The sequence below is a fragment of the Schistocerca piceifrons genome, chromosome X, assembly GCF_021461385.2.
Source record: "Schistocerca piceifrons isolate TAMUIC-IGC-003096 chromosome X, iqSchPice1.1, whole genome shotgun sequence".
Lineage (NCBI taxonomy): Eukaryota > Metazoa > Arthropoda > Insecta > Orthoptera > Acrididae > Schistocerca > Schistocerca piceifrons.
The window spans coordinates 739,240,473-739,252,876 of NC_060149.1; the positions used below are offsets into that span (position 1 = coordinate 739,240,473).

A 12,404-nucleotide genomic window follows, 5' to 3' on the forward strand; every position below is an offset into this window, starting at 1 on the left:
TTTTACACTTTGTGAAACTCCTTGGGTTCCGTTCTGACGATATGTGAACTTCAGCAACTGTTGTAGATATACACTGATGGGACAAAAGTCATGGGATAGCGATATGCCCTGTTATACACAAGGTATAACAGGACAGCGCATTGGTGGAGCTGTCCTTTGCACTCAGATGATTCATGCGAGAGATTTCCGATGTGATAATGACCCTACGACAGGAATTAACGGACTTTGAACGCAGAATGGCAGTTGCGAAATTTCAGGTTATGCTTCTCACAGACAGCACAGTGGCCTACGGCCCTCACTTAACGACCGAGAGCAGCGGCGTTTGCATAGAGTTGTCAGAGCTAAGATACAAGCAACAATGCCTGAAATAACCACAGAAATCAATGTGGGACGTACGATTAACCTATCCCTTAGGACAGTGCGGCGAAATTTGGCGTTAATGGACTATGGCAGCAGACAACCAACGCGAGTGCCTTTGCTAACGGCATGAAATCGCGTCTACTGTTCTCGTGACCATATTGGTTGGACCCCAGACGACTGGAAAACCGTGGCGTGGTCATATGGTCCTGATTTCAGTTGGTAAGAGCTGGTGATAGAGTTCGAGTGTGGCGTAGATCCCACGAAGCTATGGGCCGAGGGTGTCAACAAGACGCTATCAAACCTGGTGGTGGCTACATAATGGTGTTGGCTGTGTTTACATGGAACTGAACTGGTCATTGACTGGAAATGGTTATTTGGCTACCATTCATGGACTTCATGTTCCCAAACAACGACGGAATTTTTATAGATAACAATGTGCCATGTCACCGGGCCACTTTTGTTCGTGCCTGGTTTGAAGACCGTTCTGGCCAATTCGGGCAAATGACTTGGCCACCCAGATCGCCCAACATGAATCCCATAGATCATTTATGTGACATAATCGAGAGGTCAGTTCGTGCACAATATCCTGCACCGGCAGCACTTTTGCAGTTATGGTCGTCTATAGAGACAGCATGGTTCGATTATTTCTGCAGGAGACTTCCAGCGAGTTGTTGAGTCCACGCCACGCCACGTTACTGCACTACGCCGGGCAAAAGGAGGTCAACACATGACAAGACTCCCGGCGTACTTCCTCAACTTCATCTACAGCGAATCAATGTTTTATTAAGCGACTCAACATATCGCAAAGTCGATAAGGATCCTACTACCCGAGTGGTGTGAAAAACAGCAGAACTTCTGACTAACAGTTCCTTACCAAAGGGGGTAATTAAGAAACTGAAACCAAATAGTTCAGTCCCACCTAGGCTATATGGATTGCCGAAGACCCGCAAGGATAACGTGCCATTACGTCCAATTATGAGTATTATTGGAGCAGCCACCTACGACTTAGCAAACTGATTGACGGCTTTGTTCAAACCAATGGAAGAAAAGTTTCCACATCACTTAAAGAATTCTTGTGATTTCATCAGCAGACTTAAGTTATTGCAGCTGCAAAGTTATCAATTGTTGATCACTTTTGATGTGGTCTCACTTTTTACAAATGTACCTCTTGTGGACTCATTACGTCTCATTGGCAATAGGTTTGGAGCTGACATTACAGCGCTGTTTGAGCACACCCTCTCCTCTAGATATACTTTATTTATCAACGAGTTTTATGAGCAATCAGACGATGTCGCCATGGGGAGTCATTTACCTCGCCTGGTGGCCAATTTTTTTATGGAAGATTTTGAGGAGCGAGAACTCGCCTTGGCCACTTTTAAACCAACAGTATTTTGGCGCTTTGTTGGCGACACTTTTATAGTTTGGCCTCATGGTTTGGATCGTCTGCGAGAGTTCCTACAACATCTGAACTCCATACACGAAAACATAAAATTTACTCAAATGGTTCAAATGGCTCTGAGCACTATGTGACTTAATAGCCGAGGTCATCAGTCCCCTAGAACTTAGAACTACTTAAACCTAACTAACCTAAGGACATCACACACATCCATGCCCGAGGCAGGATTCAAACATGCGATCGTAACGGTCGCGCGGTTCCGGACTGAAGCACCTAGAACCGCTCGGCCACACCGGCCGGCATAAAATTTACTATGGAGTTGGAGAAGGAGCGACGTAAGAGCGATGGCACACTTGGTCATTCAGTATATAGAAAGCCCACTCACACAGACATTTACATGCAAGCCGCTAGTTGCCACCGTCCGCCACAAACGATGGGGGTTTGGAAGACCTTGATTCACCGAGCCTACGTCATCTCTGACACCGATAGTTTGCAAACGGAACTGGAGCACCTGCAGACTGTGTTTCAGAAGAATGGGTATTCGTCCCAGCAAGTGGAGAGAGCGCTGCAGACCTGTAAGCGACAGAGCAAAGAAGAGGAAGAGGCTTTTAAAACTACTGCCTATTTACCATATATTGGTAATATCTCAGCGCAAATAGGCAGAATACTAAGAAAATATAAAGTGAAAGCAATCTTTAATCCTCCTGCAAAAATTTCGTCGCTGTTGGGATCTGTGAAAGACGACCTAGAGTTGCGCAAGGCAGGTGTTTACAGGATTCCGTGCGATTAAAATGGCTCTGAGCACTATGGGACTTAACTTCTGAGGTCATCAGTCCCCTAGAACTTAGAACTACTCAAACCTAACTAACCTAAGGACATCACACACATCCATGCCCGAGGCAGGATTCGAACCTGCGACCGTAGTGGTCGCGTGGTTCCAGACTGTGGCGCCTAGAACCGCTCGGCCACCCCGGCCGGCATTCCGTGCGACTGCGGCAAATCTTATATAGGGCAAACGACGCGTACTGTGCAGGATCGCATTGTAAAAGATCAGTGGCATACTCACCTCCTTCCGCCTTGTAAGTCTTCCATTGCCGAACACTGTATTTCCGTGGTCATATAATCAATTAGAGTGGGACCAAATCTGTGGCCCATATGTCTATTTGTTGTAGTTGTGTTATTAATGAATTCGTGGAAATACGACTGTCTGACAGTGAGTATCTTATTAATAGAGACGGAGGTTTTCAATTGAATTCGGCATGGAATCCAATCGTTGAAAAACTTCGTGTCCTCCGTAGTTCTGTGATGGAACCGCGGGAAGTCAATCGAATTGATATCGATGCGGCGAGTTTTCACCACGGTGGGGCGGGGGGGGGGGGGGGGAGGGGGGAGGGGGGGGGGGGCGCGGCGCAGCAGAATCGAACGCGCTCAAGTAGCGCACGAGCAACGCCAAGTGAATCTATCACGCATGTGCCGGCGGGGCCTTACATACCAGAGCCCAGTGCGCTTTCGCCAGCATCACCTGAAGGTGGCCAGAAGACTCTGTGCCGAAATATTGTGGTAGGAAGTTACAGGCATCCGGCAGTTCTCCCGCAATTTTGTGGAACAATGATGTGATTGCTTCGTTTATCGTTGCCATTGCTCTGCTTTGTATCAACACCACTATCACCGTAGTACTGTTGTGAGTTAATCGTTGAGTAATCAGTTCAACTACGCTCCGTAGCCTCATGCTGTGCTCACCGTTGGGTACCTGCTCCCTGTTGCTATTTGCAGTGAATATTGTGGTTGCATGGTAGACAATATGTGGGACGTCGTAGGCCGTAACGTCCCTGCCTTTTGCGACCTCGCACGCAAGCGGTTCCTTGTCAATGTGGTTGACTGATGGTATGTTTTCGAATTTTTGTACAAGCGATTCCGCTTTGTTCGCCATATTTCGACATCTGGCTTTGTTGTCTTCTTAAAGTGCTCTGATGTGTGTTCTGACGTGTACCACTTCAAGTTAGCATTTCAAAAATCTAATGTACATACATGCTCTGCAAATCCTTGGGTCAAATGGCTCTGAGCACTATGGGACTTAACTTCTAAGGTCATCAGTCCCCTAGAACTTAGAACCGCTTAAACTTAACTAACCTAAGGACATCACATACATCCATGCCCGAGGCAGGATTCGAACCTGCGACCGTAGCGGTCGCGCGGTTCGAGATTGTAGCGCCTAGAACCGCTCGCCCACCCTGGCCGGCTGCAAATCCTTCATACAGTGCGTAGTGTAGGGCGCCCTGAATCACAGATAATTATTCCCTCTTTATTCTAGTTTAAAATGGAACGATTTAATAACGGCTATATGCTTCTGTCTCTAGCTGGGACCCATTTGTTGGACATTACTTTTGTTTTCGAAAGGTTCATGTTCAAGCCAACCAGCTGACATTCCGATGCAAGTTCTGTAACTAAGTTTTGGAGCTCTGCGAAGTCTTTGGCCAGTAAAGCAATATCATCAGCAAATCTCAAGTTCGTAAGCTTTCTTCCATTAATTCTAATTCGCTTACCTTCCCAGCTCAGCTTTGACATAGCCATTTCCAATACAGCAGAGAACAGTTTTGGGGAGATGGGGTCGCCTACTACTAGTCTACTAGAAGAGGTCAGTGAATACGTCTACCTTGGCCAGATTATAAATATGAAGGGAGACATAAGGCCAGAAATCTATCGACGCATCAAACTTTGCTGGCAAGCATTTGGGAAGAATTCAACAGTATTTAGATAAAAAATGCCAGTAAATCTGAAGAAAGCAGGATTTGATCAATGCATTCTTCCTGTGATCATGTATGGCTCTGAGGCATGGACACTGAACTCATTTACAAAAAGGAAACTTAGGACAGCACAGAGAGCCATGGAGAGATCAATGCTGGGCTATACAAGAAAGGATAGGAAAAGGGCAGATGACATCCGGTCTGTGACGAAGGTTAATGACATCTTAGAGACAGTAGGTTCCTAGAAATGGCAGTGGGTCGGCCTCGTCGCAAGAAGAAAAGACAACAGATGGACGAAGCTAGTACTGGAGTGGAGTCCGAGACGGCACCGGAGGCCTAGAGGAAGACCACCAGACAGATGGGACAAAGACATCAAGAAGATCGCTGGTAACACCTGGCAGAGAACTGCCCAAGGCCGTCCCACTTGGAGAAGACTGCTGAAAACCTACCTGAATCGACGACTCGAAGAGGCCACATCATTTAATGATTGAATTGGTTGATGATGATGATGATAATGATGATGATTATGATGATATTGATGATATGCTTCTGTAAGAGTTCTGATTTTTCCTATCTTCAATCCTAACGTGAGATGTGAATCATTCCACTGTCTATCGCAGATGTAAGTTCTGTAAACTTTCACATTACTGTTTTGCAAAAAGAATGTCCACACACCTCTGAATTGCTTCGATATCTTGCTTTCTTCAGATTATCGTGTTACACAGTTTATCATGTTAAATTTACATGGCAGTAGGCGTAGAAACCGTTGTACTGATCGTCACATTTTCCAAGAACTCTCATTGCAAACGAACATTAACAACAGTTAACACGGCATTTATAGAAGTGTACATGGGTCATAGCTATTAGTGAGGTCATGTTCGTTGTGGGACAGTTTTAATTTATTCAGTATGGAGGACCGTCCACCCACGCCTGCCTCTACCCCATGGTGTAGGTGTGGCAACATCACACTTATGAGGTGTCCGATGACGTCGTGAGTTTTTCTCTGTTCCCGCTCCCTTCCCTCATTTTCTCAACCCACCCCACTCCCACCACCCTCCTCCAGTCTCCCATCCCGCACCTGGGAAATGGAGGAAAAACCGGTCAGTCTGTCCTGAGCTGAGGAATCTGAAGGACATACGGTGGTTTTTTCCTTATTTTTGGTGTTATCCTGTTGGAAAATTACATTGCATTGCTGAGTACATGATAATACTAATAGCAATAACAATAATAATGATAATAATACATTCATTATTTTTTAAAAATTCAGTTTGCATATCGATGGTGTGGAAGGATGTAGGGTACTCTCTTTATTTAATGTGGGTGAGAAATGAAGGTCACTATACATTCAACTACCTAGTTTCCACTGCTTTTCAAAGTCATCCTCCTCCTATAAACTCCCCCCCCCCCCTCAATCCAAAAGTCACACACCTCCTTCACTGTAATTTGGAGACTCTCTCAGAATGTTTGACTGGGTAGAGACTATGACAGCAAAATTCTTGTACAAAAATTTTTATTAATTTTTGCATATACATTTCCACACAGAAAACAACTATTTCTTTATTTTTATTTGGTGTAGTTTTAATAACATCCAAGTCAATTTGTAACTTATAATTTAACTCTACATCTGAAATATAAATTTCATATCCAACCAGTAATTTGACAAGTAGAAAGACGGTATGTTCTCGAATTCTAATACAGATCTAGTTTTTTCTCTGTAAACTATCTCCTTTATGGCCTCAACAGTTATTTCCGTTCCTTCTTGCAGTTCTTCTAGCCGAGAGCATTCTAGAATTTAAATTTTTCCTCTTGGTTTCTACATAACATATTTTTTTAAAACACTCCACGTTGTTCTGGGTGTATATTGACAAATCATCAGCTCCACATTCTCGCGGAATTTCCGTATGGGACTTTAACTTCACAATTTTTGCAAACTAATTACCATTAAATGTAGTTACTCTATCAGTTTTAAACTCTGAAAACGGTTGCTCTGCTGCTACGTGTGCAACAATGAGTCCACAACATTTAGAAACAATGTGACCATCCTTTTTAAGCAGATTCAGATGGGAACGGAGCTTTACAAACATATTTTTCGAGTGTCCTTTAATATAGTAAACGTTCTCGTTACTGACATTTCGGCCAGTACTCCAACATATGACCACTTACCACTGATATTTACAGTAAATGCTGATATCTTGTATTTTACACTTGTGGCCATACTTTTCCAAATGCTGTTTTTAAAGTAATATGTTAATCTTGCCGGTACATCTGTCATGCCTTCTTCTTCTTGTATTAGCAGTCTGTATCCATCCTATGTGGTAGTCGTTTTCGTCATATACTTCAATTTTCGTTTTTGCCTGAACCTCTTCTGTTTCCAATTTTATTTCTCCTACACTTAATCATTATCTGGACTTGAAGAAATAATTTCTTTAATAGGGAATGGCTTAAGTCTATTTGACACAATGGTTCTTTTTTTTTACGACTTGTAGTATAACATTAGTTACAGGAAGCAATGTCGGAAATACCTATATGTGATGGTATTGTGGAGAACAATGTCTTGGATTGTTTCTCCTGCTTTAATATAGCACTTCCGTACAATAACTATATCGTCTTTGTTGGGGCCTGTGTTAAGAATCTTTACGTAGTTTACAGGTAGATAATTAAAACTGTATGCAGACAGAACATAATTTATAAGATTTTCTCGGTCTTGAAAGCCTGGGAGGTTTATTTGTACACCACTCAATTTTCGGGTGTTCTTGTTATCCCAGTAGACAAGCTGCAGAACGTTGTTAAACACCACACTTCAACTATTCTGTAAATTATTAGTTAGCCATCACCAAATGAATGTGATTGGCACAGAGTAAAATGGGGCACATAGAAAATACTGATTGTTAGAGTTTAAAATACTTAAACAAGCTCCAACAGGGTCAAACACACGATCCATTTTGTAGTTGTACACTATAGCCTCCAGTCTGGTAAGAGGACGTAGATGTTTCTCGTAGTTGAATGTCTGGACACTTTATAAAATCTATGAAATGGTTACCAGTAACTTTGTTCTTACCTGGCCTCGTGATTTGAAGTATAAAGTTATTATACATATTTAGCATACAATTATAAAGGATGAAAAGTATTTAAACCGACAAACTCTGGGAGGATGTAGGGGACATCAAAACAAATATTTTTCCCTAATGTCATTTTTTCCTATGAGCAGCATTTAAACCGGTAGGTGAAGATTTCTCTGGCAGCAAATTAATTGAACCAACAAGCACTTTTCCATTTTTTTGTAACCAAGAGACAACACATTAACACAACCCAATTTCAATTACAGTAGATTTTCAAAAATGACTCCATTGACACGTAAACAAAGGTTACACCGTCGGATCATGTTCTGTCTGACACGGGCAAAAACCCTATCCGGGCAACCAGATCCTCTTCTGATGCAACAGGAGTAGCGTAAACAAGGTTGCGCATCTCTCCCCACACAAAAACGTCCAGAAGGGACATATCCGTTGAGAAGGCCATGGTACAGGACCACCTCTGCCAATCCACGTTTCTAGGAACCGTCGGTCTAGGAATCGGTGCACACGACGACTGAAATGTGCTGGCGCCCCATCTTGTTGGAACCGCATGTGTTGTCTTGTAGGGAGCGGGAGTCTTCCTGGCAATGCTCTTGTGAGAACATTGTAATAGTGCCTGCCATTTAATGGCCTAGGTAGGAGATATGGCCCAATTAAACAGTCCCCAACAACACTGACCCACGCATTAACGAAGAACCGCACTTGATGAGCGCTAGTAACTGTGGCATGTGGGTTATCCTCACTCCAGACATGCGAATTGTGCATGTTGAAGACTCCATCATGCTCAAACGTTGCTACGTTGGTAAACAACACAGAGGATGCAAATGTAGCATGCATTTCATACTGTTCCAGGTACTACTGCGAAAACTGTGCTCTGGGTGGATAATCAACTGGTTCGAGGTTGTGGACACGATGTAAGTGAAATTGACGTAACAATTGCTCTCGAAGGACTGTTCTTACATTCGTCTTATTCGTCCCCATGTTACGTGCAATTGCACGAGTGCTGATTGAAGGATTCCGCTCCACATGCTGCAAGACAGCTTCCTCAAATTGCAGCGTTCTTACCGTGCGACGGCGTCCCTGTCCAGGTAATCTGCTAAATGACCGGGTCTCAGGCAAACGTTGGTACACAGCAGCAAAGGTCGTATGATGCGGGATACGGCGATTAGGATATTGTTGTTGATAAACCCGCTGTGCAGCTCGTCCGTTGTTGTGCGCTATGTAGAACGCACCAACCATATCAGTGTACTCACTCGGGGTGTATCGTTCCATTACTAAACAGAGACAATACACTGCTACACTGGTGGAGAACAGTTGCCTACAACTGAAGAGTGTAATACGGCCTCTAACAACTGAAGAGCGTAATATGGCATCCACCGGTTTAAATAATCCTCATAGGAAAAAATGACATTAGGGAAAAATATTTGTTTTGATATCCCCTACAGCCTCCCAGAGTTTGACGGTTTAAATACTTTTCACTCTGTAGACCATCCACCTCAAGCAGTCTATTCTAGCTGTCTTATCGTTGTCAATCATATTCTTGCTTCCCTGGTCATCTCCTTCCATAAAGAATTTGTGGTTTGATGTAAAGTAGTCGCAAATCTCGATTTTATTAAAAATACTGGCAAATCTTGCGCTATGATGAAATCCAAAAGGTAGTCGATTACACGTAGCTGCTAGAATATTCGAGGCAGCCCTATCATTAGAACATTCATTTTAACATCAGCTAATTCTACTTCGTATGATGGGTAAAGAATGAAGAGTGTTTACCTTTTGTATTTGGCAGGTCTGAGAAATCCGATCCGTCGATGAGCGAAATGGAACACATAACGAAGTGCGTGAAGTCGGAAGAGGTGACGTCGGCGTCCAAGGAGAAGGAAGTGGCGGACAAGAAGCTGGAGAAGCAACTGCAGCGAGCCCGCGAGAAGCAGAAGCGGGGTAACCGCTGCCTGGCCGACGTCATGGACCAGATGCGCCTCGAGTACGACGCAGTCCGCCAGGAGATCCGGGCTTGCGCGCAGCCTGCGCCCAAGGAGGAGCTCTGACCCGCAGATGCTCCATCTATATTATGCTCTCTCTGATTTACAATAAATCCAATCATTTTACATTAAAATTTTTGCCCCGTAGATATGCTGATTAATAAAGTGTGAAATTTTTTGTAGTTTCTTTGCTACATTTTGTTGCATTTTGTCACGTGTTGTGAGCGTGGGATTGATCTGAGATGTACCCTTTCCCTGTGGCTCCTGCAAGATGCAATTACCACTCCCACACTACTACAGAAGGAAGATAGACGCTCCTAACGTTCTAAAGAGAAATGCCTGAAAAACTTTCAGCAATAAATATCTTCTGGAGTCGTTCGCTGTAAGGAAATGACACAAAAATTCACACAATTTCTTACGTAACTAGTGGGATACTTGGGTACTGGAGTAGTGCGAAACTAACGAAAATTATTATTTATTTGGCAAAAATTCTGAGAAATCACAATGGCACTTTTAGTTACGAATTGAACATGTTGTTTCCGGATTCTTTTCGGAATGGGAAGTTACCTCTTAAGGATAGGATTCGCTAATGAAATTTCTATACAAAGTTTAAGATTGTTATTGACTTGGCAGAATGGCTGAGAGCCACGCCTACTCAACTTGAATAATTACCCATTAGAATGTTGCTATGTACGGTCGAGGCTGCCGCGTGTGAAATGCAGTGAAGGGTACTGCTGTGGAGGAAATATGGGGCTCGCAATAGCTGTAGCGCACAATACCGTAAGCTGCGATGACTGTTGTCTGCGCCGCTCGTTGCTGACAAATAAGATAACTCTCCTTCTATCTAGATTGACCTTCGCCAATCAAACTCTCCCTACGCCTTGATGAAGTCAAGGACTCCTATTCTCTCCTAGTCTAACTATTGGCGTGGTACACCGGTCAGATAACCAGTCCACCGTGATACCACTCAAAATTTGCTCGCAGGTGTTTAACTATAACTCTGTCCGTTCACACCGCACAAAAAGTGTGGCGGCCAACACAGTGAACAACGCTTAATCGCAAAGACTCAATATAGAGTTGCACTTCGATTCGCTCTCAACAGAGGTGCTCTCCCAGTGAAGTACTGAGGAGAGACTTGTTACTCGCTCTTTGAGTACACGTACGAGCGCGCATGCTCTCGTTACGTGTTCTCGCTCCAAGAGCGACAACGGAACGGTCCCTCTCCATGCCAGACGTGAAGGGATATATCTTTCGGTCTCTTCCATTACTCCTTCAGCTCATGGCATCAGAAATATTGTCTGCCAATCAGCGTTGCTCTTCTAAAACGGGAGAATGACGTATCGTTTAACGCGACCAATCCGGAAATCTGTAGTATCGGCGTTTGGCGTTTGCTGTCTCCCTGTGAAAATCTCTGAAACTGCGTCCTATGTGTAGAGAATGTGTAGGGTGGCCGCTGCCACACTATGCAGCGGAATTTGCTTTTAAGCTGAACATGGGGTCGTCCTTTCACTCGGGCAAACGCTGTCTGCTCTACGGGCGGTCACCGGCCGATGTAGATGGGTTGGGACCGGCCTCCTGGCGTGCGGTTGCCTCTCTCGAACTAAAAGCTCCTGTGACCGTCGTGTCTTGAATGTATGTGTGAATACCAGTCTCGAGTATTTCAACCACGGTGCGCACTTGCGATTTATTAGTTATTTGCATATCGTTTACATGAATTCATACAACATTGACTTTATGTTATCGAGTTTGAGTTCGAATGAAGCGTCTTGATGTGCCAGTGTGACTGCCAGAAGAATTTTATTCTGGATCAGCGTGTTATATACACTGCTCAGACAGAACATTACGACCACTGACCTACTATCGATATAAACCCGACCAGGCGATGGCAGAGTCACCAGGCGAGGAATGTCTGCTAGACAGACACAAACGTGGTGCATTCAGTATCAGTGAGGGTGGTGATCGTGTGTAGAGTTGGGAGGTGGTACTATTTGTCTAAGTGTGATCGAGGGCAGTTTGTGATGGCCCAGAGGCTCGGCACGAGTATTTCGGAAATCTCACGACTTGTCGGGCGTTCGAAAAGTGCTGTGATGAGCGTCTTCAACACGTGACGAGACCAAGGTGAAACCACGTCCACAAGTTGTGGGGTTGGGCGGCCAACCATCATTACACATGTCGAATGTCGTAGGCTGGGCAGACTGGTAAAACATGACAGGAACCGAACTGTGGCGGAACTAACATCAGACTTTAATGCTGGGCAGAGTACACATTTGTCTGAACACACAGTGCACCGAACACCACGACATCGACAGCTAAGACTCAGTCGAGCACCGGACGTTGGGGCAGTGCCAGAGCGTTGCATAGTGTAATGAATCCTGATAACTTCTTCATGATGCCGATGGGAGGGGGCGAATCCGTCGTCTTCCAGGCGAACAACTCCTTGGTAACTGTACTGTGGGACAGAGACAAGCTGGCGGCGGCTCCATTATACTCTGGGGAACGTTCGTGTAGGTATTCATTGATCCAGTGGAGCTCGTGCATGGCATTATGATGGCCAAGGAGTATCGTAAACTGGTTGCAGGCCACGTACACCCCTTCATGCCGATCATGTTTCCCGACGGCTGTGGCGTTTTTCAGCAAGGTGATGCACCACTCCACAAGGCTAGGGTTCGAGGAACACAGTGTCGAGTTCCAGTCGATGTCTTCGCCCCAAACTTGCCAGATCTGAAACCAATAGAACACATCTGGGATGTTATTGAACGTGGGGTCAGAGCTCATCCCCCCTTCTCCAGAATTAACGGGAATTGGGTAACTAGTGTGTGGCAGATGTGGTGCCAACTGCCTTCAGTGACCT

General features: G+C 44.6%; 1 protein-coding gene across 1 annotated transcript in view; it reads left to right on the forward strand.

Moving 5' to 3' along the window:
* Positions 1-9,713, forward strand: part of LOC124723102 — a 52,792-nt gene extending 43,079 nt beyond the window's left edge. The window contains exon 4 of the mRNA XM_047248278.1: positions 9,361-9,713. Coding sequence (XP_047104234.1) covers positions 9,361-9,619 — 259 coding nt within the window. The 3' untranslated portion in view covers positions 9,620-9,713. The remainder of the gene's footprint in view (positions 1-9,360) is intronic.
* Positions 9,714-12,404: the final 2,691 nt, after the last annotated feature.